Source organism: Psammomys obesus, unplaced genomic scaffold (genome assembly GCF_907164565.1).
Source record: "Psammomys obesus unplaced genomic scaffold, mPsaObe1.curated_primary_1811, whole genome shotgun sequence".
NCBI classification, from domain to species: domain Eukaryota; kingdom Metazoa; phylum Chordata; class Mammalia; order Rodentia; family Muridae; genus Psammomys; species Psammomys obesus.
This window is the reverse complement of record NW_026590405.1, coordinates 4,636,797-4,661,116: the sequence shown is the minus strand read 5'-3', so window position 1 is coordinate 4,661,116 and position 24,320 is coordinate 4,636,797. Positions and strand designations below refer to the sequence as shown.

Genomic DNA, 24,320 nt, shown 5'->3' with positions numbered 1-24,320 from the left:
AAAAGCAGAGAAAGGCAGGTGAGATGACTGAAAGGATAGAGAGACTTTGGTTTGACTGGTTAAAATGCCCATCAAAAAGATAAGAAACCAGTTTAGAAAAGAAGATGGTTCAGTAGATATGGTCCTTTTCATATAACCCTATCATTCTCTGTGCGTGCATGCATGTGTGTTCACCACATGCATGTGATGTCCATGGAAGCCAAAAGGGGGTGTCTTAAGATCCCTCGGGCCTGGAACTCCAGGCCATTGTGGGTCTCCTGTTGTGGGTCCTTGGGAGCTGAACTCAGGTCCTCTGCAAAAGCAGCACACGCTGCTAGCCCCTGGGCCATTTTTTGAGGCCCACAGTCCTCTTATTTTAAAATGAGCAAGCAAAAGAAGCTTGAAAACCGGGAGTAATGTCTATGTAGGAAGCCATCACCAGAGGACACATAAAAGGTCTTTCTCTAGGTGGGGAAAGGAGGCTTAGGATGTCTCCAATATGTTGGGCCAGCAAGATGGCTCAGTGGGTAAAGGTGCTTGCTGCCAAGCCTGAGGCCTTGAGTTTGATCCTCTGGACTGAATTCTGCAAGGTGTCCTCTGACTTCCATGTATCACACACGTGCACACACACACGCACACACACACACGCTCACACATGTAGAAGGATGAATTGGGGGAACTATCTGCACACATCCAGTCTCTTGTCTAAACGAAAACTTCTGTGGGAGTAGGAAGTACCCTCCATCTTTCTTCCCCCAAGTCGTCCTAGGACACAAGCACTCAAAAACAGAAGTCACTAACATGACTCCCAAAGGAGACAACATGCTAAAACTGGACCTCATTTTGAGTCAAAATTAGATTGAAAAATGAATCCAACGGTGGAAGATTTATGATCGGTTAATAAGGGAGTTAAGGTAAAGGGGGTACACCCTTCATCTTCCTGTTGTTGCCATGGAGATGTCCCGTCGTCCTCAGAGGAAATGGTACTTGGAAGTCTGAACTGGGAGGATAAAATAATATTTCCTAAGCACGATTTCTCAGTATCTGGATCCTCATAAACAGAAAGGATAAGACCCGAAGGAGGGATTCCATCACGGAGGGGTTGCCAGAAGAAACGGAGGTTCTGGTAAACCAACTGCTACTCGGACAACAGTTACCCACACTCTGGGGCTGCGGCCGGACCTGTCTTCTAAGAAACTGGGATCATAAGGAAGCGAGGCAGGGGTAAAACCCTGGGTACCAATGAGGTGGGAGTCAAAAATGGTCTACAGTTAACACACGGAGCCTTACTTGTAGGTTAAAGATTTCTGTATGTTAATGTTGTGGTTTCTCTTTAACCCTCCTTCCCCCTGCAAGTGAGACCCAGAACCTCAGCCCATCAAAGGCATGGTCTCATCTCCTTCTTCCCAGCAGCTCTTTTTCTTTTCTTTCTTTTTTTTAACCTGGTTCTCTGTCTCCACTGAGTAGGAACTTTCAGCCCCGCCTTCCTGCCCATCTACGCTCCGCCTCCCCGGCCCACCTGTGTGCCCAGCCCCTGACGTTGCCCCGGGGCTTCAGCGGCCCGCAGGATCCCGGGTCCTCATTGGTCCGTCCGTCCACGGGCTTGCGCAGCCCACCAATGGCAACGGCGCTGGGCGGCGGGGGGGAGTGCCCACATCCAAGATGGCGCCCCCAGGAGCTGGGAGCGGGTGACCGGCGGCGGGGAAGCGGCCTGGGCTGGCCCTCAGATTGCGGGGTCCCGGGGGCCTGTCGCGGGGCGCCCCCGTGACCCACCGACCAGGCCTTCCCCCGGGCCGGAGCGATGGCCGCCGAGAACAGCAAACAGTTCTGGAAGAGGAGCGCCAAGCTGCCGGGGAGGTGAGCCCAGGACGCTGAGGGGAGTGGGGGATTGGACCCGAAGCCTTCCAGATCCTCATCCCTGAATCCGGCGGGCCTGGAGCGAGCCGGGGGCGCCCCGGAGGCCGGGGGAGCCGGTGTCGGGGTGGCCCAGCCTGGGGCAGCTGTCAATCAGAGGAGCCTGGCCAGCTTGGGTGTGGGGTGCAGTTTGGGTCTGGGGGCGGGGAGCCTCAGCCGGGAGGTGTCCGGGGACCCGGTGTGAGGGGCAGTGGAGTTGGGCCACTTGCCGCTGTCAGCCTGGCCTTGGAGGACCACCTGCAGACCGCTTTCCACTTTCTGCGGAACTCCTTAGGGGTCCCTAACAACACGGGCATCTGATTGCACGAGGGTGGCCCTTGGCCTTGGCTCCAGCCCGGCAGGTTGCCGGTTTCCTTTTGGACTCCCCGGGGGTTCTGGTGGGAGAGCCTGGGGCAGGGCTGTGAGCAGGGAAAGCGAGGGGAATTCTCAAGCCTGACCCTTACTTTGTCTTGAGTTGGCCCTTTCTCATTAGAAATTATTACAGGCTGACCACAGCATTTGCTAATTGTGCAAGCCAGTTTAACCTCTTCTCCCCGAGAAGTAATGTTCTTTTTTTGTAGATGCATTAAATTCGTTTACTCCTCAGTTTTGTTGGCGAGCAGGCCTCCCAAGCAACTTATTCTCTTAGTTTTTCTTTCTCCTCTTGGTGTGTGTTGACACACTGAACAATTGTCCGTCAGTCTGCCTTTGGTTTACTGGTTCAGTTTGTTTTGAGGCGTCCTGAAAAGAGTGAAAGAAGTATGTGTTCATCACTGAATTTAAGATTTCTGCCAGCTACGGGCTGCTTTGTGTTAGAAGTTGTGTCTCTCCTTATTGATTTGCTTGTAAATTTTTGCGTCCATATGTAATCCTTTGACCCATGACCTCTCTCTCTTAGTCGCCTTCTTCTTTCCCTTCCTGCCTTCCTTCCTCTTTCCCTCCTTTTAACTCTTCTCTCTCTCCTCCTTTAGTTCCTCTTCCCTCTCTCTCCCTCTCTTCTTCTCAAGGCAAATACTCTACCACTAAGCTACAGCCCCCACCCCACCCCTTTCTTCGAGCAAAGAGAAATGAGAGGCAGTATTGGCTGTGTACCTTACCTAAGATGCTTTTAGACACGTGGAGAGAATTTAGGAACCAGATTTTAGCGATGCATATTAATGTAATACCAGGGGAGGCGAAGGTAGCTTTGGACTAAAATGCTGTGGGGTTATGGTGTTCGCACATCCTACAGCTCTGTGGTTTTAGATAAGCTTCATTTCCTGTCACGGATTTCTTTTCCTTCCTGCTTGAGTGAGCTCTCCAGCTGTGTCAACTGCTCTTCTCTGGGAGTTTGCTATGGAGCAATCATTACATTTTGATATCCTGAGATAATAATCAGTGGGAGAATGTTCCCATCAGGAAGCAGTGATGAGGACAGTGGGAGACAGATACTCTTTGTGCCTTTGGTCTGCCAGAGGTGGTATGTTAACGCTCTTTTGTCTTCGTTATTTCTTCTACTGGACTATAGAGGAAGTCAACTTTTTAGAAATGCTACTTCAGATAATTATATGTGTCTGTTATTTATTGTGTGTTTGTGTGTACGAATGTGTGCGTGCCACAGCGCTCAGGTGGAGAGCAGAGGGCAGTTTGTGGAAGCCCGTCCTCTGCTTCCACCCTGTGGGTCTCAGTGATCGAGCTCAGGTCCTCTGGCTTGGCAGTAAGCTCCTTCACCTGCTGAACCATCTTGATGGCCCAAAAGCATTACTTTTGCTAGGTAGGGAGAATCTTCTGTTTCTTCAAATCCCTGGCTTTCTTTTTCATATTGAAACAGAGCAGTAGAGGCAAGAATTTTGAAGTCCAGACGATGATGATGATTGTTATTTAGATTCTCTTGTGTGATTGACTATCTAAGCTTCAGTTTCCTAATCTATGAAATGAAGAATAAAAAAACCCGAATCCCTCAAGGTTACTGTGAAGGCTAAATGAAATACCCTATTTGTTATTTGTTTATTTATTTATTTTTTTCGAGACAAGGTTTCTCTGTGTAGCCTTGGCTGGCCTGGACTCACTTTTTAGACCAGGCTGGCCTCGAACTCACAGAGATCTGTGTGCCTCTGCCTCCCAAGTGCCGGTATTACAGCCGTGCGCCACGTGCCTGGCAGAAATGCCCTGTTTGTAAAGAACCTAGGACAGTGTTTATTTAGTACATTGTACTTGCTCCATAAATAGTCACTATTAATTGTATGTTGTTATCATTCTAGCAGGCAGGCGTTTCAAAGGCTGTTTCTCAGTTCCCCAGTACTAGTTGTTTGTCTTGTTTATTATCAAGGCATAAAAATGTTGCCATGATCCATAAACCAGGAGCCATACCTTGCCTGGTGAGGGAAGTGTGCTCCCCATGCATGCTTGGCAGAGAGCCCCAGAGTTCGGGGCTGTGGGGAAGGCTGGTGCCCGTTTCCATAGAAGGTGCTTTGGTTCCAGAACAGAGCTTTTCCATCTGAACTCTTTTGTGTCTGGAGAAGAGAGATTTTCTCCTGGGCAGGCAGAAGAACGAGCATGTTTTTTGGGGGTGGGTAGATCCTCAGCAGGGTAGAAGGAAAGCTACTTTGCTCTTCTTTGTGGTTTGAAAGGTGAGAAAACCCAAGCAGTGGTGGTTTCTTTGATCATGCTGGAGTGACTTTAGTGATAAGTAGGAATTTTGTTAGAATAGCCCAAGCTAAAAAACAAACAGACAAACAAACAAAAGAACCAAAGGGGGCTGGAGAGGTGACTCAGCCAGTTAAGAGCACTGACTGTTCTTCCAGAGGACCCAGGTTCAATTCCCGGCACCCACGTGGCAACTGCTCACAACTGGCTGTAACTGCAAGATCTGACACCCTCACACAGGCACACATGCAGACAGAACACCAGTGCAATAAAATAAATAAATTACATAAACAAACAAACAAACAAACAAACAAGGGGGCCGGAGCCATGGCTCAGTCAGTTAAGAGCACTGACTGCTCTTCCGGAGGTCCTGAGATAAATTCCCAGCAACCATATGGTGGCTCACAACCGTCATAATGAGATCTGGTGCCCTCTTCTGGCGTGCAGGTGTACATGCGGGTAGAATATTCATACACACATACATAAATACATAAATAAATAAACAAACAAACAAATAAATAAGAAAAAGAAATAAAAACCAAGGCACTCTAAGTTTTGTGTGTTTGTTTGTCTCACTGAGTAGTTCTGGCCGTCCAGGAGCTTACTCTGAAGACCAGGGCTGACCTTGAGCTCACAGAGATCTGCCTGCACCTGTTTCCCCAGGCCTCTCCCTATGCCTGGCTCTTTAGATATTTTTTAAAAATGATTTTGCTGCATGTAAGTGTTCGCTCTGCATGGGGGTCTGTGCATGACTTGTGTCCCAGGCGTCCACTGAAGCCAGAAGAGGTCGTCAGATCCTCCGGGACTGGAGTTAGACACCTTGTGACCGTGTGGCCGGGAGCAGATCCCGGGTCAAATAAGCGAGCAGCCGGCGCTCTTAATCGCTGAGTCTTTCTCTAACCCAGAGCGTTTTTCTTCTTTCTTTAAAAGAAAGTTATTGAGATATAAAATTCACTCTTTAATTTTTCTAGATTTAATTAATTCGTTTTTTAAAAAATATTTGTTTATTTGTTTTGAGACAGGGTTTCCGTGTGTAGCCCTGGCTGTCCTAGAGCTAGCTCTGTAGACCAGGCTGGCCTCGAACTCACAGAGATCTGCCTGCCTCTGCCTCCCGAGCGCTGGGATCACCACCACTGCCCTGCAGTTTGTTTTTTGAGGTGGGGTCTCACTCAGTACCCTTCGTTGGTCTGGACCTCACTGAGTGGACCAGGCTGGTCTCAAACTCCTAGAGATCCATCTGCTTCTGCCCCCGAGGGGCTGGGCTGAAGGTGTGCGCCACCAGGCCTGGCTTATTTTTAAGTGTTCGAGCGTTTTGCCTGAGTGTACTCCTGCACACCGCATGCACACCTGCTGCTGGAGGCACAAGTCACCAGAGCGACGCGGGTGCCCCGCAACTGGATTCTGAAAGACTCTGAGCTGTCATGTGGGTGCTGGGACCCAAACTCGGGGTTCTGCAAGAGGTATGCTCTTAACTGAGGAGCCACCGTTCCAGCCCCAAAGTCACCCTCAAACACAAGGCTCCGCAGTGTGTAGTGGATCCGCCCAAAGGTAGGCGTTTCTGTTTCTCCATCAGCACTAATTTCAGAACACTTTAAAAAAGATTTCTTTGTTTTTATTCTATATTTGTGAGTGTTTTGTATGCATGAATGTTAGTGAACCCTGTGTTTGTAGAAGTCAGAAGAGGGCAGCCGATCCCTTAGATAACCTGAAGCTGCAGAGGATTGGGAGCTACCATGTGGCTGCTGAGAGCTGAACCCAGGTCCTCTGCAGGGAGAGCCAGTGCTCTTAACCACTGAGCCTCCTCTCCAGTCCCTGATTCAAGACATTTATTTAATTTTAGACAGTGTCTTATTATATAGCTGTGTTTGGCCTGGAACTCACTGTGTAGACCAGGGTGGCCTTAATTCACTGAGATCCAAAAAGGTGGCACACAACTTTAATCCTGGTACTCGGGAGGCAGAGGTAGGCAGATCTCTGTGAGTTCGAGGCCAGCCTGGTCTACGGAGCTAGTTCCAAGACAGCCAAGGCTACACAGAGAAACCCTGTCTTGAAAAACAAAACAGAACAACAACAAAAATCACAGAAATCCTTTGCCCCAGAGTGCTGGGATTAGGGCCTGTGCCATCATGCCCAGTTTAGGTCACTGTGTTGATGTGTAGGTAGATAAGCTGCTTGCATCATCATTACAGAACAGACCCGTGTTACAGAAAGCAGGCTCTGTAACCTGATTGCCTGCGTTAAAATCCCAGTTTTGGCACTTTGCAGCTAGGTGACCTGTCTCAGAGAACAAAACAAAAATCTAGAAAGAGGGCTGGGGATGTGGCTCAGTGGTAGAACGCTTGTCTGAGACCTTGAGGTCAAGGGTCAGTCCTGGCACCAGGGAAACCCATTGTAGCCAACCCAAGAAAGTGGGTGACTTGGTCCTGAGTCTTCAGTGGCTGTAGGCATTCCCCTCCCCCCCCGCCCCCAACACCACCGCTTTTATCTGGGAAGGTGACCAGATACAGGGACAAACACTTTTCTCACATGTACCACATACTGCCAAGCCTCACGGCGCCACCCCAAACCCTGCAAGGACAGGTGTGCAAGGCAAGTTGGGCGGCCACCGTATTCACAATGAGCAAGGTGGTGAGGGCTGAGCCAGGCAGAGAGTGGGAAAGGGCAGCTGAGCGGAGATGCTCCAGACACTGCAGATCATTGAGCGTGGGGGGGGGGGAGGCTCACCCCCAAGCGCTGATCTTCAGAGAAGCCAGGGAGCAGGCTCTGGGGTAAAGGTGCCTACCACCCCGCCTGAGGGCCTGAGCTCAGTCCCCAGGACCTACATGGTAGAAGAAAACTGACTCTCCAAGTTGTCCTCTGCCAATACACGCGCGCGCGCACACACACACACGAACACGTGCACACACACACACGTGCACACACAGTTGTAAAAAAAGTGCCATGTTATACAACAAAATACTGAGCTCCACCACTCTTGATTTCCTTATCTCTGGACCGTTTGGCTTGAGTGAGCCTTGAGGTTTGGACCAATGCTGAAGCTGAGCATTGCATTCACACTTAGCTCCGGCTCACCAGGCAGGACGGTACTCGGAGCAGATGTGAGGGCTGGTGCGGAACATGGGCTCTTCTGCGTTGTCCTTTTGAAAGTAGTAAGTCGCTGACCAGGTGAGCAGCAGAGAGTGGCAAACTTGCTGAAGGCCAAACTCCAGGCTAAGACCCCCTTGAATAGGAAAAGTGAGGCCAACTGGGGCGGCGACTTTCCCTAGGCCACAGAGCAGACTTCTTGCTCCAGTGCTCTTCCTGTCTGTGCTCCCTGTTCCCCCAGCCCTGGCTGTTGCTGGAGCAGCTCTGCAGTCCAGGGAGTGTGGACACTTGTCCGGGAAGATCTCGGAGGGACAAGTGCGAGCCCTTCACTCCCCGCTCGTCTTTCCAGGCCTGCTGCAAGGGCTTCTCCTTCCTTCAAGCGAAAAGCTTGTTAGTAATTTCTGTGAGATCGTACTAATTCTTTTCTTCTGTGTGTGGGTGTTTCTCCTGCACACGGGTCTGTGTGCCATGTGCATGCAGTACCTTGGAGGCCTGAAGAGGGCACTGGATCCTCTGGAACTGGAGCTACAGACAGCTGTGAGCTGCGGTGGGGGTGCCGGGAGTTGAGCCAGGTCCTCAGGAAGAGCAGCCAGCGCTCTTATGAACTGCACCGTCCCTCCAGCCCCCAGTGCTTGCTATTTAAGGCAAGGAGGGCCAGGGAGAGGGCTCAGGTGGGGAGTTCTTGGGGCGTATCCGTGAAGAAGCCCTCGGTTCGGTTCCCAGCACCGTATAAAACCATGTGGGGCCATGGTGGTGCACGCTTGCAATCCCAGCCTGGGGGAGGTGAGGTCGGGTGGTCAGAAGTTGAAGACTCTCCTTCGCTCCGTGTGGAGTGGGAGATAACCCTGTGCCAGTGTGTCTCAAAAAGTCACGGGAGGCGTTATTCGTGCCGAAGGTGAGGTGCGAATATTAAAAGACGCTTCGGTGCTGGCCCCACTGCCGGAATCTTAGAGTCTGCAGCGGAGGCAGGAGGATCAGGACTTCAAGGACAGGGTACTGTGTGAGATAAGGGGGGAAAGTTGTTATTGAGAAGCTTGGGATGGAGCAGTCTGGCCAGCACTGGGCTCTGTCGCCTACACTGAAAAAAAAAAAGTTGAGAAAAATGGCCAGTCTTGAAGTACAGGGTCACCGAGCATTTTAACTAAAATCTCTCCCTGTCATGTGGGCACTCTCCATTGGTCTTAGGAATCTGAGAGTAGACCAGCATGATGGCTGCAGTTTTGCCTAGCCAGGTCTATCATACCCCATTTTTGGCTTGGAAATGCTTTTCCTGATAAATTAAGTGACTCGGAGGTACTGAATTATTGCTGAAGCAGCGAGCCTCGGGGTCTGGAAGACTTCCACAGAGCACCGGTGTGAATGGAGTCCCGTTGCCAGAGTTCTTGGCATTTAAAGCGGGACACTCCTGTTCCAGTGTTTGCTCGGCTTCACATCAGCACCAGCCCCCTGCTGGCTTTTCCCACCAAGGCTTTCCCGCTGTTGTTAGCAAAGCTTTTCTGTGCATTTGCCTTCTCTGGCGTGGCAGAGGCTAGACCCTTGATCGCCTGCTCTCTGCTCAGTGCATGCCTGGTGCTGTCTGGGCCGCAGCTTAGTCGGTGGCTTTCAGGTGTACCAGTGCAGAGCCACGGGAGGCAGAGCCCAGGCCTCTGGAGTTCTGACTGCCCCACCGGGTGGGACGCGCCTGCTGGTGGTGTGCCGTGAGGGAGCCCAGACAGCAAGCTCAGCTCTCCAGGAGCCGGGACTCTGCTCAGCACTGCTGCTTCCCCTGCTGAAGACAACAGCTGCCCGGCGTTCCGGTTTTTCCACCGAGCATATGTCACGTTTGGAATCAGATGAAGTGGGCGTGGAGCTGGGTGGGAACAGCCAGGTGTGGAGGGATCCTCTGGGTTGGGCCTGGAGCTCCATGTCAGGGTGCTTGCCTCTGGGAGCTGAAGCACCTGATCTCCCCAGCATCACAAGAAAATAGAAGAGGAGGAGGAGGAAGGACATATAGACATTAACTAGGGCTAGTGAGCACGCTCCCACAGACCTGACAACCTGGGTTTGTTTGGACCCTAGAACCTCAGTGGAAGGCGTGCCTCCCAAAAGCTGTCCCTGACCTCCACCCTGTGCCCCGGCACCTGCACTTACAGGCACACACTGTCCACTAGTACACAAAAGTAACAAAGGAAGAGTGGACGTGGACCGAAGGGTGCCCCAGGCCTGGCTGGCGGAGGGAGGGAGTGGCAGGGAAGAACTGTGACAAATCAGTGGTCTCCCTAAGGGTCTGTGTTCTGGGGGCCGGAAATGTGGTGCTCCTGTGAGACCACACCTGCTGCTTCATGGAGGTTTGTTATTTGGTCCTTGCACTTTCCCTGTTGCCCAAAAATGGTGACGAGATGCTTTTACTTTTTTTTTTTTTTTTTTAGAATCTCATACTGTAGTCTAGGCTGATCTGGTGTACTCTATGTCACCAAGGCTAGCTTCAGCCTCCCAAGTTCCAGAATTACAGATGTGTGTGTGTGGTCCCTCCCCACCCCCATGGCAAATGCCTGTTTAAGGGCAGAACGGACCAGCTTTTTCTAGCATTGAGTGTGGGGTTTTCGAGGGGCCTGGTTGGCACAGGCTTGTAAGTGAATTATTCTAAAAAGTATTGAGTTATTTTGTATGTATATCTGGGACAGAAAAGGGTGTCACGTCTTCTGGAAATGGAGTTTTGAGCTACTGTGTTGGTGCTGGGAACTGAACCCATGCCCTCTGGAAGAGCAGCCAGCACTCTTAAGCACTGAGCCCTAGCTCTAGCTTCTCATAGGTGAATTATAAAGTCAGTAAATGGGCACCTTTGCTCTCCTGCTTTTGTAGTCTCTCGTCATCCAGCCCCTGTGATAATCTTGGTTTCTTCTCCTTTTATAACTCCCCACCTGTCGTTATCGAGGTTCAGCAAACTGATTTATTATACAAAGTGTCCCTGGTTCAAATACATCATGGTCTAGTTCAAGAACATGCTAATAAATTCAGCTTGGGCTCCGATGCCTCTGCTGCTGAGGTCCATCATTTATCTCAGCCTTTCTGGCTGCGCCAGCACATCGGCCAACATGAAAAACAGTCTCCTGCGAGTGGGAGAGCCTCTTCCTCAGTAGTTGATGGCCTCTGGCCTGCAGGTCCATATGATTAGGCCTGCCTTTTCTCAGAGAGGATTTGAGGGTCTTACTTTTTTATCCAGTCAACTAACCTGACTGGCTTGGTAGGATCCTCCTGCCTTGTAGCATTTAATCGTTGACTACAGAGGGCTTTGGACTTGAGACTTCAAACCCCGGAATGAGTGGATCTGAAAATGCTAAATGCAAACCTGTGGCCCCTGGGTCTCCATGGCTGTTTAATTTTTGTTTTCGTGCACGCCTCCTCCCTCTCTGTGAGCCAGACTCTCCCTGTTCTCTCTGGTACCTCTTGGCTTTTCCCTGTCCTTTTCCTCTGCCTAGGAAAAGCTGGGAGTGCAGAGGCATGGCGTGTCAGGGGTAGTGCGTCTGTGTGTGGAATGAATCAGTCAGTAATCTTCGGAGATCTTTAGGGAGTTGGCATCCGTACAGCTGAAAAGGCCCAAAATGTCCAGAACTCAGGCTCGCAGGGGAGAAGATTCCCTGTGAACTCCAGGAAGGAACAAGTGTGGACACTTTGTTTGAAAATGTCATAATGATATCCAACATCTGATATGCTCCTGTAAAAAGTAAAAGTGATATCATGTGAAAATGATTGACTGGCCTACATTCTTATTTGAAAGTATCTTACGGATTTCCTGTCATAAGAAACAAAATGCTGGGTGAACTCGGGGACTGGAAAGGAGGCTGGAAAGTTGGATCAGTGATCACAAGTGCTTACAGCTCTTAAGGAGCACCTGGGCTCAGTTCCCAGCACCCACACTAACTCCAGGCGCAGAGGAGGGCACTGCGTGTGGGTGGCGCATACATGCTCACACAGACGCACATGCAGAACATGAATGAAAGTCTGACAAGAAACTGGGTAAACCCATTCTGAGTTTCTGTTTGTTCGCTTGTTTTCTTGTTGTTCCGAGATAGGGTTCTCTGTGTAGGTCTGGCTGTCCTGGACTCACTTTGTACACCAGGCTCACCTCCAACTCACAGCAATCCACCTGCCTCTGCCTCCCTGAGTGCTGGGATCACAGGTGTGCGCCACCGCGCCCAGCTTCCCCGTTCTGTTTTCTAAACACTGGGTGAAGGTTAAACTATAAACATGGGAGGGAGGAAGCCAGCCAGCCAGGGTCACTTGGCAGTGTGTGCTGGGTTGAGTTCTTGTGTGTGCAGCCCTGCCCCCAGCCTGCTCCTGCCCACCAGGAGCTGTGTGGACCCTCCCAGCCCTCTCAGGATTGTGTAGTTTGTATTGTTTAGAGGTGATGCCTATAGATACCGCTAAGTCAAAAAGGCACGCCGCCGTCTGAAGGGGGAGCAAGCGCGCTCCCTGAGGCCTGTCCCACTCTGCAGCCTCTCTACCAGAGCTCTGCACCTGGTGCACCCCAATCATAGGATGCAATGTGAACACATTTCAGTTTTAATACTTTTTTTTTTCTTTTTTTTTGCAAACTATGTGGAGTCATTATGCTTACAGGGCTGCATCTGTGATGCTGTTCTTGGTTGTCAACCTCTGCCTGCGGTCAGCTAAAACCCAGATGGCTGGTGCACCTGCGAGAGTTGCCCTTCCTTCTCTCTCTCTCTCTCTCTCTCTCTCTCGTTCATTCGCTCGCTCTTCTACTCTCTGTCTCTGTCTCTCTGTCTCTGTCTCTCTCTTCCTTTTAAGAAAAAAAGTTTCTCTGTGTAGTCCTGGCTGTCCTGGAGCTCACTCTGTAGAGACCAGGCTGCCCTCAAACTCAGCGATCCCCCTCTGCCTCCTGAGTGCCAGGATTAAATGTGTTTAAATGATTAAGTGGTTTAAATGATTAAACCACTGCCTGGCTGATTTTTTTTTTTTTTTTAGTTGACTCATTCTCATTTGAAGTGGGTAGACCCTCCTTCTCCTCTTTTAAACTCCTTCTCTCATACAGTGCAGCCCTGTGTAGCTTCCCCTTCTCCCACTCTTCCCCGCCTCCCATCCATTGCTTCTCCACTTCCTTTTAGAAATAAGCAGGCCTCCCAGTGATATCAGCTGAGCACAGCATAACAAGATACAATAAGGCCAGTCACAAGCCGCCATATCAAGGCTGGATGAGGTAACCCACTAGGAGAAAGAGGGTCCCAAGAGCAGGCAAAAGAGTCAGAGATACCCCCCACACACACACACACACATACACTGTTAGGAGCCCCACAAACAACCACAGCATGTATGCAGTGGACCTGATGAGGACCCGTGATTGCCACTTCAGTCTCTGTGAGCCCTGCTCATTTGATTCTGTGGTCAGTCATGTTTGGTTCCACCCTCGGTCTCTGGGCTGTCCAGCTTCTCAGTCCTGGCCATCCAGGCAGTGTCAGGCATGCGCTCTGTGTCCTGGCGTGGGCCTCATGTTAGGCCAGTCATTGGTTGGCCTCTCCCCCAGGCTCTGAGCCACCATTGCCTCAGCACATCTTTCAGGCAGGACGGGTGAGTGGCTGGGGTGGTGTCCCCGCCCACCACTGGGAGCACTGCCCAGGAACTGAAGACAGCGGGGTCAGGCTCTGTACCCTCCATTACTGGGAGTCTCGCTGCAGTTACTGTCAGGCTCCAGGAAGTTTCCACGTCATCCCTGAGATGCCTCCCTGTTCCAGTCATCTGTCCCCGTGCTCTCACCCTCCATCTCTTCCTTCTCCACCTGATCCATCTTTTCTCATCCCCACCCAACCCCAGTCTGTCTGTTTCCCTTGAAGCCCTTCTTGCTCATCTTCCCTGGTCTGTGGACTGTACTGTGGTGGTCTTTAACAGCCAATATCCACTTAGAAGTTGGCACGTACCGTGTTTGTCTTTCTGGGTCTGCGTTGCCTTGCTCAGGATGAATTTTTCTAGTTTCATCCATTTACCTGCGGATTGCATGATGTCATTTTTTCTAACATAATACTCCATTGTGTAAATATACCGTGTTTCTTTACCCATTATCGGTTGAGGGACATCTGGTTTGTTTTTAGTTTCTGACTGTTATGAATAAAGCAGCTATGAACTCAGTCGAACAAGTGTCCCTGTGGTAGGGTGGAGTGCCCTTTGGGTATATGCCCAAGAGTGGTATAGCTGGGTCTTGAGGTAGAGCTATTCCCAATTTTCTGAGGAACCTCCATGTTGATTTCCGCAGTGACCATACACGTTTGCACCCCACCAGCAATGGAGGAGTGTTCCTCTTGCTCCGCATCCTCACCATCATGGGCTGTCACTTGTGTTATTCATCTTAGCCATCCTGACAGATGTAACGTGGACTCTCAAAGGTGTTTTGATTTGCATTTCCCTGGTGGCTAAGGATGCTGAACATTTCTCTGAGTGTTTCTCAGCCATTTGAGATTTCTCTGTGGAGAATTAGGGAAGACCCACTTCTAATCTGGGAAGATCCCCCTCTGCTCTGGGCCACACCTTCTGGAAGCCTAAATAAAGGACAGGGAAGCTTGCTGCCTTTGCCTGCTTGCTTTTGCGGTCTCTGGCGAGTCCATCCCTTCACTGGCCTTAGAGACTCCTTCTTTGTGATCCTGGGGCATACTGCAGACCACAGAGACATCCAGACTCATGGACTGAACACCCGCTGGGTTCTTGGACTTCTATTGGTAGACAGCCATTGTTGGGTTAACTGGACCACAGCCTGTATGCCATTCTAATAAATCCTCTTTCTTTATATGTAGATTCGTTCTCTAAGTTTTGGTCCTCTAGAGAACACCGAATAGTACAGCATCGTGTGCAGTTAAGTTGGCATTTATTTCGTGTCAGTGGGGACAGAGCACTCTTTCCTGAAGATGCATGTAGTTTATTGAACTAGCTCCCGCTGATAGAGAATTTCCTTTTTTGAGACATGGTTTCTCTGCATAGCCTTGGCTGCCCTCAACTCTTTGTAGACCAGGCTGGCTTCAAACTCACAGCAATCGCCTGCCTCTGCCTCCCAGAGTGCTGGGATTACAGGTGTGCGCCACTACACCTGGCATTTGTTTTTCGTTTTGTTTTTTTACAAGTCAGTTCAGGTCATTTATATGTATTGGAATAATTACCATTTGGCCTTTGTTTGCTTTTCAATTTTATGAAATAATTTTTTCCCCTGGACTGTAATGGCGCCTACACTTAGCACTTGGGAGGCAGAGGCAGGTGGATCTCTGTGAGTTTGAGACCAGTATGGTCTACAGAGTGAGTTCCAGGACAGCCAAGGCTACACAGAGACACCCTGTCTCAAAAAACAAAAATAAGTAAAATAAAAATTCACACTATGTATACTGTGCCTACATTTATGTAATCTGATAATTAGGAAAAATTTAAAGATTTATTTATTGTGTATATTGTCTGCCTGTGTGCCTGCATACCAGAAGAGGGCAGCAGATCTCATTATAGATTGTGAGCTGCTATGTGGTTACTGGGAATTGAACTCAGGACCTCTAGAAGAGCAGACAGTGCTCTTAACCTTTGAGCCATCTCTCCAGCCCTAGTTTGAAAATTGTATGTATTCTAGTGATTGTACTTATAACTCCTTTTTAAATTAGGATTATTTATTTGTTGTATATATGTATATGTGTGAGTGTGTGCATATCATGATAAACGTGTAGAGGTCAGAGGACAGCTTACAGGGCTTGGCTGGCCTTTCATCCTGTGGGTCCTGGGATTGAACTCAGATCTTCAGGTTTGGCAGTAAGTGCCTTTCCCCGCTGAGCCATCCTGGCAACCTCAGATCATCTTTATTGTTACATATTACCCCACAGAAAAACACATGAGCCACAAATGTGTGGCGTGATAGCTTGGTGGATAATCATTCCCCAGATGCCCCGCCCCTATGTTCCTTCTTTGTTCGCCGCCCCTTCCCCTCCACAAAGAGCCACACCCTTTTCTGCTAACCATTCCACTTCTGTTCTAGACAGGGTCTGACTGTGTGTCCCTGACTAGCCTGGAACTCACTGTGTAGACTGGCTGGGCTCAGATTCACAGAGATCCCCCTGCCTCTGCCTCCGCCTCCCAAGTGCTGGGATTAAAGCTGTGGATGACATGCAAACAGAAAGACGGAGTGTCCACTCTGCACACTTAGCTTTGGCTCAGATGCTTAGAGATGGACTCATGTGGCTGCCCACAGGCTCGTTTCCCAGGGTCACTGGTGTGTCATGTTCTGTGACCATGTTACCGTTTATCTCACCAGCCCTTGTAGAGGGAGACGAGGAGTTTCTCCCGGGAGTCAGAGGAACCATGGTGATAGTTTTAGGTGTGCCTCTGCTCCACATGCCTCTGTACTTTCGTTAAGGCAGGTATTTGCGGGGGAGAGGGCTGCAGAGATGGCTCAGCAGTTCCCAGCACCTACGTGGCAGTCGTAGCTGTCTGTAAGTGCAGTTTCAGAGTTCCAGTGCTCATCTCTGGCTGCCTCGGGCATCGGGCACACAAGTGGTACAGACATAGATGCAGGCCAAAGGCCCGTGCACATAAAAAGAAACAGAGTCTCTCTATGTCTCTATGTAGCTCTAGCTGGCCTGGAACCCTATGTAGATCAGGCTGACTTTGAACTCACAGAGATCCACCTGCCTCTGCCTCCTGAGTACTGGAATTAAAGGTGTGCGCCACCACACCTGGTCAGCAGCTTTATTTTCAAAGATAGGTATTTTGGAGTGAATATACTGGGTCTTAGGTTATACATAGCTCATTCTTCCTGGAGGCCACATTGGTTTGTTTGTTTGTTTGTTTGTTTGTTTGTTTTTGAGACAGGGTTTCTCTGAGTAGCTAGCCCTTGGCTGTCTGGACTTGATTTGTAGACTAGGCTGGCCTCAAGCTCACAGCAATATGCCTGCCTCTGCCTTCCTCAGTACTGGGATTACAGGCATGCACCACTGCATTTTTTAATTTTTAAAAATAATTTTTAGTGAAACTGGAGTTCATGAAAAGGCGGTTTTTAACATTGATTTAAGCAGATTTTTATAGAACCTGCTGTGTAGGCTTCCTGCAGATCTAAATGCCGGAAGTGCCCAACTTACAAACTCTCCAAAGGTAAGAAAGTTGCAGGAGTCACTAGTCCCTCCCACTCCTGACAGTAAGCTGTCCCCAGGAAAAGGGAACTGTCTCCGGTGCAGCTGCCTGCCAGCTGTGCAGAGCGCTCCAGGAGCGCAGCTTTCAGGGGTGGTCCCTGTCGGCGTGGCTTTCAGGGAAGCAGCGGTCTCTGAGTGGCTGTGCTTCTGGGAGTAATGCCATCCAACTCACTGGTTCTCCAAGCTGGACTTGGGAGGGATGGTTTCCCTGGTTCATTGGTGGTGTCCCTTCTGAGGAGAAGAGATGTTTGTTCACATCTTCCCAGGAAGTCATCCAACAGAGGTGCTCAGGGAAGTAATCCATGCTTCCCTTCGTGTGTGCTGTTGCTTTGCTGTCTTCAGTATCCTCATTTCACAGTGAAAAGGCAGCCTCAGAGGACTCCACTAACTGTTGCATGTTCACATTGGTATCTAGTGATGACACTAGGATTCTGCCCTCACAGGCTCTGAAGCCTGTGGTCTTGCACGCTGCCTTGTTTGTTTGACTTGGTAGGCCATTGTCTTTTGGACTGGTCAGGTGTCACTCCTGGAGCAGGCTTCTTCCCCCAGTCACACCATGCTCTCGGGGCATGCTTAGCTTCCTCACTAACCCTGTGTCTCCCTGCTTCTAGCATTCAGCCTGTGTACGGAGCTCAGCATCCTCCTCTGGATCCTCGGCTCACCAAAAAGTAAGTCAAGACCTTGTCCCTTTACACAGCTTTGGCCACGGCCCACCTGTCTCCTCTACTTTGCTGAGTGACTGGCCTTCTCAGCTGCTTTTCTGCCCTGGGTGGACCAGGAACAATCTTCTCACTATGAAGATTCTCACTAGAGAATAGACCAGGCTGGCTTTGAACTCACAGAGCTCTACCTCCCTCTGCCTCCTGAGTGCTGGAATTTTAAAGGCATGCAACACATTTTTTTTTTTAAACTTTGTATGAATGTGTGTTTGCCTGAACGTATGTGTATGCCCTGTGTGGGTGCATCACAGAGCCTTGGGTGTCCTGGAACTGAGGTTGCGGGCAATTGTGAGTCACCATGTGGGTGCTGGGAGCTAAAGTCAGGTCTGTAGCCATAATTTTTGGCTACTTTATTTGGTTCCTATATTTACTACCCTTCTCTACCCCAGTTTCTTCCAACTTCCCAACACTAGGTAGGTGAAAAAGAAGGTTGGAGGGGACAGGGGTAGAGGCTTTCTTAGACTGCTTCCTGCTGATTAGAGGCATCGGGTTCCTAGGGACAAGTCCAGTCTTCATCAGAATATCCAGCAGTCCAGCCATAGCAACTGTGACACCAGGATCCAGAAGCATCAGGAGGAGCAGAAGTCGCTACAGGCCCTCTCAGGGCTTCCCCAACTGCTTTTTTTTGTTTTTTTTTTTTGAGACAGGGTTTCTCTGTGTAGCCTTGGCTGGACTTGCTCTGTAGACCAGGCCTCAAACTCACAGTGATCCACCTACCTCTGCCTCCTGAGTCCTAGGATTACAGGTACCGTGCCTGGCACTTTTTTTTTTTTTTTTTTTTTTAAATCTTATTTTTAATTGTGTGGGTGTGTGCGCGTGTGCCTGCATAAGCCAGAAGAGGGTGTTGGGTCCCCAGGACCTATGAAGTTGCAGGCAGTGCTAAGCTACCCGACATGGGTGAACTCAGGTCATCTGCAAGAGCAGTGATCGCTCTTAGCTGAGCCATCTCTGCAGCCCCGTGGGAGCTCTTTTTTAATGAGACAGACACACAGACAGACAGATAGTATGAATGAAGTGAGTGAATCCTATAAAGGAGGCGCTTTTAGCAGCTCTTCACCTGCCCCCTGCTTCCTTTTGAACTTGGTAGTGAGGTGAAATGCCCTGGACTGTGGCCAATAACTGTACCCCCAGGGACAGGCCAGAGACTAGAGGTGTCCGCCCGATGGGCTGACAGCATCACAACTGAGTGTTACTGTAGAAAAGCATCCAATCTCCCAGAGCAGGTTTATAATTGCCTGAGAGCCACGTAGCTAACACGCAGATCCCCTGTCCACACATTCTGTAGGTGGGGCTTACCTGCTTATGTTCCTCAGGTCCTGCCCATTCTCCTTACTCTGCCCGTCATCATCTCCTAGTTCTATCTTGAGGGCAGAGCCGTGTCCCAGACTGCGGAGCAAACTTTAATAGTTTTGTTCTCTCTCTTCCTGGCCATGCCACAGAGTCACGCTGTTAGTCGGCTCCACAAATCCGAATGATTGGGCTCTGATTGATGGCTTTTCTTTCTCACGCCTGTGCTGGCTCGGCGTTAATGGTCTTGAACATGGGGCACCATGAGGGCAGCACCAGACAGTTTTACAGCCCCACATTGTTGCCGTAAAATATTTATCGCCCTAGTCTTAGTACCTTTGTTTGGATGTTTTGACTGCTTTCTCTGCTCAGCTCTAGACCATCATTAATTACCACGTGGTTAATCTCCATCATAATAGAAGCTTCTCCATCCGGTCTTTAATTATCTAAACTTCATGAGCACACTAAGTCATCTCCTGTCCATGGATAGTGACTCTAATTTGCTACATTATTACAATTAGTGACAATATTACCTGCAATAATTTTTATAGCTCAAATAAAACCAGTGTTGTTGCTGAGCAGCCCCCTCAGCCAGTGCTGGCGTGACGGGCTTCTAAGTGGACTGTGTCCTAACTGACACCGGGGCAGTGGCAGGCCCCACCCCAGGTTACAGCCGCAGGCTCGGGGGGCCTGCGTTTGTGTGGCTGTCCCTGCATTTCCTGCTGGCTTTACAGCAGCCATTGCCAGAGAGTTCCCTCACATAATTCTGTGTATGGGCCTTACGTCAGCAGTTCTACGCAGAGCGGCTGCTGCGCGATGCAGGGCAGTGTTGTCAGATTGTAAGATGAGGGCGCTTTTGTGTTCCCAACAGTATAGCCCATGGCCGCTCTTTTCCAAAACATCCTTCACCAAGTTTCACTCAAATGTATCGTTTGTTTTGTTTTTGAGAATTTTTAGGGCCACCTGGACTTAACTTACTTGCTTTTTTTAATTTATTGATTTTCTAAATATTTATTTTCTTACGTGTCTTAAGTGTTTGCCTCCACTTATATGTATATGTGCACTGAATTTTTTGGTGCCTGGTGGCTGAGGAGGCCAGAAGAGGGCAACAGAGTCCCTGGAACTGGAGTTACAGATGGTCGTAAGCCACCATGTGGACGCTGGGGACTGCGAGAGCGCTGAGTGCTCTTAAGCAGTGAGCCATCCATCCAGCCCCAACGATTTATTACTTATTTCTGAAATTGTGTGTCTGTCTTTCTATATGTATGTATGCATGTATGTGGTGTTTTGTGCTCATGAGTACGGGTGCCCGAGGAAGTCAGAGGTATTGGATACCCTGGGAAGAATACCTCAGAAATGAGGGTTCTAAGCTGGGCTTAGTAGCACACGCCTTTAATTCTAGTGTTCAGGAAGGCAGAGGCAGGTAGATCACTGTGAATTCAAGGCCAGCCTGGTCTACAGAGCTAGCTTTAGGACAGCCAAGCCTATACAGAGAAACCCTGTGTCAAAAAAACAAAAACAAAGAAAAAAAAAAAAGAAAGAAAAAGAAATGGGGTCTCTGATCGGGTAGTGGTGCTCTCAGGAGGCAGAGGCAGGTGGATTTCTGAATTCAAGGCCAGCCTGGTCTTCAGAGTGAGTTCTAGGACAGCCAAGACTACACAGAGAAAAATCTGTCGAGAGAGAGAGAGAGATGGGGGCTCCAGCTCCTCTGGCCCAGCTGTCCCTGCTGTGTAGAGGAGCCTTGTTGCTCAGTGGCCGAGTGGAGGGTTTTAGGGAGGTTTTTACCCCACCATGGACCAGTTTCCATGGACTGTAGACGTTCACACGGCTGCTACCCTCTGTGAAGCCTGAGGTTGACTGTGTTTTAAAAGGGGAGGGGGAGGCCCAGAGTAGCCCCACGCTCGGGCACCTTTCTCCAGGTGGCAGAGTGAGAAGAGAAGCCTTTTGGCTTTGAGACTTACTGTCACATGTGTGGACAGTGAACGCCGCCTCCCCCCCCCCCCCGCCAGCAGCTTGCACTCTACTCTTTCATTGGCCGAGGACTCGACCTCGACACCCCAGTGGATCCCACAGTTCTTATGTGTGTCCCAAGTGGGGGGGGCAGTGGGGGTGCAGTCTTCCACCACGTTACTCAGTGACTGGAGCAGAGGGAGGCCCTACCGCCTGAACCTGGCAGGTCACGGTGACCAGGCGGGGCCACGGGGCAGCGCCCAGCTTGGCAGGGCTGCCCCGCTTCTCCTAGCTCGGACAAGTCAGGTGGTTTCGTGAGTGTGGCATCGCTGGGAAATAAAGGGCATTTGGAGCGCTGCTGACCTGCGCAGCTGGTGTGCCAGGTGCGTGAGCAGGGGCTCTGGGTGATTTTCTCTGAAACGTCCTAGCGTGTTGGGGGAGTTAGTTAAGTTATCGTATGACAATTGCTAACGAAGGTGACCAGGTGTGTCACTCTGCTCGGTAAAGCTGTCTCCTTTCTTGAAGCTTCATCAAAGAACGGTCAAAAGTCAACTCAGTTCCTCTGAAGAACAAGAAGGCCTCTAGTTTCCATGAGTTTGCCCGGAATACCAGTGACGCTTGGGACATTGGCGACGATGAGGAAGAGGACTTTTCCTCCCCTCCTTTCCAAACTCTGAATTCCAAAGTGGCTCTGGCAACCGCAGCCCAGGTCCTGGAAAACCACAGCAAGCTGAGGGTAAAACCAGAACGGTCCCAGTCCACAACTTCGGACGTCCCTGCCAGCTACAAGGTCATAAAGTCCAGCAGCGATGCCCAGCTGTCCCGAAACTCCAGTGAGTCCATCCTGCCCCCCCCCCCCCCCGTTTCCCCAGCCTCTCAGTGGAGAGCAGCTAGAGAAGAGTTCCTTTAATTCCCCCTCACAACTTCCCATGGCTCAATTAAAAAAAAAAAAAAAATCTAAAAAGCTCAAGCTAGAGGTCTGCCAGCAGCAAGGCTTCCGGCTGGGTCTTTGCTTCTTGGCACACAAACCTTCCCTGCCCCCCCCCCCCACCTCTCCCTGTCCCGAAGTGCCATCCACAGCTTTCCTGCTTTGTTTTTTTCACATTGCTCTAGGCCCAGGCAGGTTTACAGATACTAACTAAATGATTCGAAAGGTGTCAATGAATGAATTCACAAATGGTTCACCTGGTTGGCTACCTAAGGAGGCCTTTTTCCTGTTTCTGTGATGCAAACAGCATGTGCCAAAGGGCCAGGTCATAGTCCCCTGAGCTCAGCCTGCCCATCAGGTCGAGTGGGCTGTGAGGAGTGACCTGTTTGGTTTGGGAATCGGCTTCAGTTGCTGTTGGCGATGGCGGCTTTAGATGTCTGGGGACTTTGTGTGTATGTTTCTAAGGCCCCACTGCTGTGCTTAGTTGCTCCACAGGGCTTTATGGAAATTAGCTGGCTCCTCTGAGCTGAGCAGGGAAGGGCTCTCATCCTGTTACAGTTAAAAAGGCATCATGGAACAGAGGATGTTAGAGGCCCAGAGCGTGTCCTACCTCAGGCTCTGAGAGTTCCTTTCACAGCCGCAGACCTCAGTTTGGCTGTAGGGTCTTCATGGAAATTCTGTCATTTGCCTTTGCTGAGACAGGGCCCAGCTTGAACCCACAGTGCCAGTCTGAGACAGGCATTCATCATTGATTGGCCAGGTGGCTATGGTTGAGGTTCCTAGTGACAGGAAGGCCCCTGCCGTGATCCCTGCAGGCTGCCCCGTGTAGCCCTCCTCCCCCACATGTTCTCTGGAGGGTCCCTCTGTGAACAGTTGATCCTGTCTGAGCGTTGCTGCGAGTTAGGCCCCAGTGTCACCGTGGGCATGGCAGCCAGGTGCCTGTGGCAGCTGTCTCAAGCTTCTCATCCCTATTCAGTGTTGAATATTTTCATTGTAAGATCCAGGTTTGAAGAATGTGACCCGGCCCTAAGAGGGCAGTTTCTGAAACAGTTTTCTTTGTGGCAATTAATTACCAAGGGTGTAGGAGTCAGACAGCCCCTAGACATCCCCTCTGCTTCCCCAGGCTGTTTGTCCTTCTGCAAAGTAGTCCTACATTCTTAGCAGGGGTCATAAGGGATCCCGAGAGAGATGCTGCTGAAATGGCCGGTCTATGTAGCAAGTACTTGTCCTGTGTTGGGACCTCCCCCGCAGCTGATTTAGACTGTCCATAGCAGAGTGCAGAGCTCAGCTCCTGTTGCTTCCGTGGTGGCCTGGCAGAATTCAAAGCCGCTCATTTGAGTGGGGAATGTGGATGGGGGGCCCAGAGGAACCAGCTGCTCAGCACTGGGTTGCCTGAAGCCAGAGCTTCTTGCCCACCTCAAAGGGCTCCAAGTGGGCCAAGTACAGGCCACAGTGTGCCTGGGCGTGAGGGCAGCCGTGGCCTCTGCAGGGTCAGCGCTTTAGCCTTTCACACTGTCTGCTTTAGGCCATGTGGCCACCACACTCACCAGGAGGCGCTGAGGAAATGCCGGTTAAGTCAGGAAGTTTCCTCTTCCCTGGCGTCACACACACGTTCTTAGACGTCACGGCAGCATCTGGACAGTCAGTTGGCCACAGTTGTCCTCTGTGGTTGATGTGCAGTCCCTCCTCTGCCTGGGAGCAGAGCCCTCCTGGGCCGCTTCCTCTCACTCCCCTCAGCTGGAGCTTCGGGGAGCCACAGGCCCAGCTGTGGAGAAGGCACCATGCCACCCAGCCTGAGCAGACCCCGAATGTCAGGTCCATGCTCTTCCCACGGAGTTCTCCCTCTCTTTCACATCCCTTCAGGTGACACGTGCCTGAGGAACCCCCTCCACAAACAGCAGTCTCTCCCTCTCCGGCCCATCATCCCCCTTGTTGCCCGCATCTCAGACCAGAATGCTTCTGGGGCCCCTCCAATGACAGTCCGGGAGAAAACCCGCCTGGAAAAGTTCCGCCAGCTGCTCTCCAGCCACAACACCGACTTAGGTGAGTCCCCTGGAGCCCCGGGCAGGGTAGGCACTGTGGTGTCTGGAAGCGTCTGCACTTCTTCCTTTTACTCCAGCAGCTCCTGGGCCGGGGCTGGCATTGGGGGCCTCCTGACCATGGGGCACCTATTCCAGCACTGTCTGTGCCACCTCCAGGGGTTCTCACAGAAGCCACACCTGCATGCGCCAGCGCTTACTTACTGGCCAAGGTGACCTGAAGTGGCCTGTGAGAAATGAATCTTGGCCAGTTCAGGTTGGAGGGAGCACAGCAAGAGCAATGCTGTGGCAAGTTTATTGCAGGCAGTCACACTTTTTATGCGCTTAGCAGAAACAGAGCACAATGGTGGCTGACAGGAAGAATACAGTGGTAGTTGCCAGGATACAGTGACATTTGCAAGCTGTACAAGGTATGCAAGATTAATGTCTAAGACCAATTGTCCTGTCAAGTTTTATATGTTTAGCTGACTTCTAGGGAAGGCAGAGAAACACAGGCAGTCTGATGGCTTCACTGCCTGAGGGAGTGTCCGGGTCTCTCAGGAGCTGGAAGCACACAGTGCCCCAGGAGCCATGGACTCCAGCCTGACAAACCAATGGCGTATGCCTCTCAAGACAGCTAGACCATGATTACACACACACACACACACACACACACACACACACACACACACACACA

The 24,320-nt window shown here is 50.5% G+C and overlaps 1 protein-coding gene across 2 annotated transcripts in view; it reads left to right on the top strand.

Moving 5' to 3' along the window:
• The first annotated feature begins 1,645 nt into the window (after positions 1-1,645).
• Tbc1d22b (TBC1 domain family member 22B) overlaps positions 1,646-24,320 on the top strand; it is a 53,029-nt gene continuing 30,354 nt past the window's right edge. For both annotated transcript variants that reach the window (XM_055607093.1, XM_055607094.1), the window contains exons 1-4: positions 1,646-1,836; positions 17,333-17,389; positions 21,203-21,510; positions 23,469-23,648. In XM_055607093.1, coding sequence (XP_055463068.1) covers positions 1,781-1,836; positions 17,333-17,389; positions 21,203-21,510; positions 23,469-23,648 — 601 coding nt within the window. In that variant the 5' untranslated portion in view covers positions 1,646-1,780. The remainder of the gene's footprint in view (positions 1,837-17,332; positions 17,390-21,202; positions 21,511-23,468; positions 23,649-24,320) is intronic.